Below are 4,051 nucleotides of genomic sequence, written 5' to 3' on the forward strand. Positions count from 1 at the left end.
GGGTTCCGCTTCCACTTCCCCGCGGACGAGCTGGGCGAGGCCTCCCTCCCCAGGCCCCCGGGCTCGGGGTTGGGCCAGAAGAAGGCCTGCTCCTTCCGTGGGAAGGGAGAAAGGGACCCCCAGAGGCACCTGGTCCCGGGCAGGCAGGGCAGCCTCCGCCTCCTCCCAGGCAGGAGCGCCCCAGCCACCCCCGGGGGCAGTCGACTCACGTTGGACAACATCCAGGACCCATCGGAGTCGAAATCGGGCCCAGAAATTGGGGTTCCTGGAGACGAAAGGCCCACGGACTCGGAAAGGGAGAGGGAAGAAACCAAGTCCCCCAGTGTCACCCCCACAGCGGCCCCGCCTGCAGGGAAGAAATCAGATTCGCAAGACGCGCAGCTCACAACGGCGGGAACAGCACGGGGGGAAGGGGCTGTGTCCGGCCCCCCGGGAGACACGGAAAGGCCACGCTACGACCCGGACCAGGCCTTCCATGCCTGTCGAACCCTGGAATCCACGAGTTTTGTGTATTCCCACGGGAGGAAGCTGGTCGGCGGGGTTCACCGGTGGGGCGCGGAGGACGGGTCCCTCCTGGATCAGGCGTGGACCGCGGAGTGGAAATACCAAGTTCAGAGGATCACACGGTCCCGCAGCACCGACATCCCCGCCTACGTGGTGTCAGAAGCCGCCAGGCAGGCGGAGCAGAAGGACCCATCGACAGACACCGAGGAGGAGGCTCACGGCGCTTCCAGAGGGGTCCCCTGGACCCCTCGCCTGTCCCTGGCGGTGACCGAGAGAGCGGAAAAGGGGAACCTGCTGGCGGTGAAAGCAGACCAGGCGTCGGGGTTCCCGTCGTTAAGGTCGAAGAGTCTATACAGCTGCCCCAGGAGGGCTGCGGGCGTGCAGGGTGGGCTAGACACACCCGGGCATGCCAGCAGCGTGGGGAGCCTCATCGCCACACCTGGAATGGAAACGGAGGCCCAGCCAGAGAAAACTTCCGCCGAAACGGAGTGCTGATGCGCTCGGCTTCTCCGGGTTTTGACATCAAAGCCGCAGAGGACCACCATCCTCTTGGCCGTCGAGACGTCATCAGGTTATGAAAACGTTTGCATGAAAGATATTCGGCAACGTGGACGCGCGATGGAAATTTCAGGCACGGCGCTTCTCAAAGCGGCGGTGCGACGAGTTCTGTGGATTCCCTGTGTCCTCCCCAAATTCCTACGTTGGAACCCTGACCCCAACGTGACTATATCTGGAGACACGGCTGTGAAGAGGTCATTAAGGATAGACGAGGTCATAAAGGACTGGTGCCCTGATAAGAAGACACCAGAGCCCGGCCGGTGTGGCTCAGTGGTTGAGCATCGATGTGACTATATCTGGAGACACGGCTGTGAGGAGGTCATTAAGGATAGACGAGGTCATAAAGGACTAGTGCCCTGATAAGAAGACATCAGAGCCCGGCCGGCTGGTGTGGCTCAGTGGTTGAGCATCGACCTATGAACCAGGAGGTCACGGTTCGATTCCCGGTCAAAAGCACATGCCCGGGTTGCTGCAGGCTCGATCCCCAGTACGGGGCGTGCAGGAGGCAGCCGATCCATAATAGATTCTCCCTCTCCCTTCCTCTCTGAAATCAATAAAAATATATTAAACACAAAGCTCTTTAAAATCAATACAAATATATTTAAAAAAGAAGAAGACACCAGAGTGCTCTCCAGCACCCACAAGCTTGCTCCCGCCCGCCCTCAGCCTCGTGTTAGAAGCCAGATGCAGAGCTCACACCAGAGACCTACCGTGGTCCTGAACTTCCAGCCTCCAGAACTGGGAGGAACCCATCTCCGTGGCCGCAGCCTCCCCGCCGGCCTGTGGTGTTTCTGTGGCGGCAGCCCACGCGGACAGGTACACGGAGACATCTGAAACGGTCATAAGATTTAGAGTTAGGTCAGAGTCTTCCCACTTTTCAATCACGTGGTCACATAGGACAGAGTCGAGGAAAACCTACAAGGGAAAACCCACATCAGGAGCAACCATTTAAAATAAAAAAAAAATACAGCCCGGCCGGCGTGGCTCTGAGGTTGAGCGTCGACCTAGGAACCAGGAGGTCACGGTTCGATTCCCGGTCGGGGCACAGGCCCGGGTTGTGGGCTCCATCCCCAGTAGGAGGCGTGCAGGAGGCGGCCGATCCACGATTCTGTCTCGTCATTGATGTTTCTGTCTCTCTCTCCCCCTCTCCCTTCCTCTCTGAAATCAATAAAAAAATATATATAAGTAAAAATAAAGAAACACCCATATATTGATTGAAGAGTGTGTGTGGATAACAATCCGTTGCCAACCAGCTTTACTGAGACGTAACTGACATATGTCACCGTAGAGGTTTAAGGTGTACAGCCTTACGATCTCACTGATTGTGAAATGATGACCACAATCATTCTAGTTCGTGTCCATCATCACATGGATACAATGAGAAGAAGCCAAAAATAGAGGTTTAAGGTGTACAGCCTTACGATTTCACTGATTGTGAAATGATGACCACAATCAGTCTATCTCGTCCATCATCACATGGATACAATGAGAAGAAGCCAAAATAATTTTTTTCCCTTGTCATGAGAACTCTTTGGATTTACTCTTTTAACAGCTTTCATATATACCACACGACCGTGCCAACTGCAGTCATCATGTTGTACGTGACGCCCAGAGGACTTACTCGTCCCAGTTAAACACTGGGGGTTCGGACCGTGTACCCACATTTCTCCCATTTCCTCCTCCCCCACCCGGTAACCGCAAATCTGATATTTTCTTTTTCTTTTTTTTGTTTAATCCATTTAATGTAGAGAAATCACGAACTATTCATAAAAAAAACACCTTGAATGTACGTGCACAATAGTGCTTTGAACACCTATAACCCAGTGGACTTAACATTTTAAAACACGATTTTTGGCACAATTTTGGTTCCTGTGCAAAATGGAACCGTGTGTGATGCAAACAAGTTCCCCAGAAGGACCAGTAGGGTTCTGAATCCAGAATACATTATTTTCAGGAAAAAAACAAAAAAGGCGACCTTTGGAATCTTAGTGTAAAACTTTGAAATATTTGCATTAGCAACGCTTGTCACAATGATTCACGTGGCCACCCTGGGGCTGCCTTGCGACGTGAATGATGAAATGCATTAGGGTTTCATTCTCCAAAGTCTAAGAAGGGTCTAGTCTCAACTCACAGATTCACCGAAATGCCACCCCCCCCACCTCCCCCAAAGGCTGCTCGGGTTCAGGCCCCGGCTGAGGTCAGCCATGCCGATGTCCGGTGGGGGGAAGCCCGGGCGTCCTGGGCAATGACCGGTCCATGGCCTGTGGGGGCCCTCACTCCGCGAGGGCCCGGCCCTTGGGCTGCCCACTCACATCGTTACAGGTGCGATGAGCAAGGAAAGCAAGGAGGCAACTTGTTTCACACTGTTTTCCACGTTAACGTTTAATATGAGGAGGTGGAAGTCAACCAACGAGATGGGGGGGCCAGGGTTGCAGGCCTCAGTCATCAGTCAGTATCCCCGCATCCCGAACCCCACCTTCCCCGGTGTGGGGCCTCTGAGGGGCTCTACATGCAGCCCAACCGAGATGTGCTTTGGAGACGGTCCCCCCTCCCAGGCTGCTCCTGTCCCCCCTCCCGGGCTGCACCTGTCCTCCCCTCCCAGGCTCACCTGTCCCTCCTCCCAGGCTCACCTGTCCCCCGTCCCGGGCTGCACCTGTCCCTCCTCCCAGGCTCACCTGTCCCCCCTCCCAGGCTGCTCCTGTCCCCCCTACCTGCCCCCCCTTCCGGGCTGCACCTGTCCCCCCTCCCGGGCTGCACCTGTCCCCTCTCCCAGGCTGCACCTGTCCCCTCTCCCAGAGCCGACCCCTCCCACGCTGGGGGACCCCTCCCTCCACCCGGGCTCCTCTCCACTTCACACGACAGCGATCGCGCGAGCAGGGTGCCTACAGAGCAGCACCCACGGGACATGTCCCAGGAGAAGAGGGGCAGACGCGACGAGGAGGCCCTGAGCCCCGGTCACGGCCCGCTCCGCTGTCAGCGTGGATCCCAG

The 4,051-nt window shown here is 56.3% G+C and overlaps 1 protein-coding gene across 1 annotated transcript in view; it reads left to right on the forward strand.

Annotated features, from left to right (window-relative positions):
- Positions 1-2,077, forward strand: part of LOC106726896 (transient receptor potential cation channel subfamily M member 1-like) — a 12,813-nt gene extending 10,736 nt beyond the window's left edge. The window contains exons 10-11 of the mRNA XM_014543566.1: positions 3-1,335; positions 2,054-2,077. Coding sequence (XP_014399052.1) covers positions 3-999 — 997 coding nt within the window. The 3' untranslated portion in view covers positions 1,000-1,335; positions 2,054-2,077. The remainder of the gene's footprint in view (positions 1-2; positions 1,336-2,053) is intronic.
- The last annotated feature ends 1,974 nt before the right edge of the window (positions 2,078-4,051 follow it).

Source organism: Myotis brandtii, unplaced genomic scaffold (assembly GCF_000412655.1).
Source record: "Myotis brandtii unplaced genomic scaffold, ASM41265v1 scaffold329, whole genome shotgun sequence".
NCBI classification, from domain to species: Eukaryota; Metazoa; Chordata; class Mammalia; order Chiroptera; family Vespertilionidae; genus Myotis; species Myotis brandtii.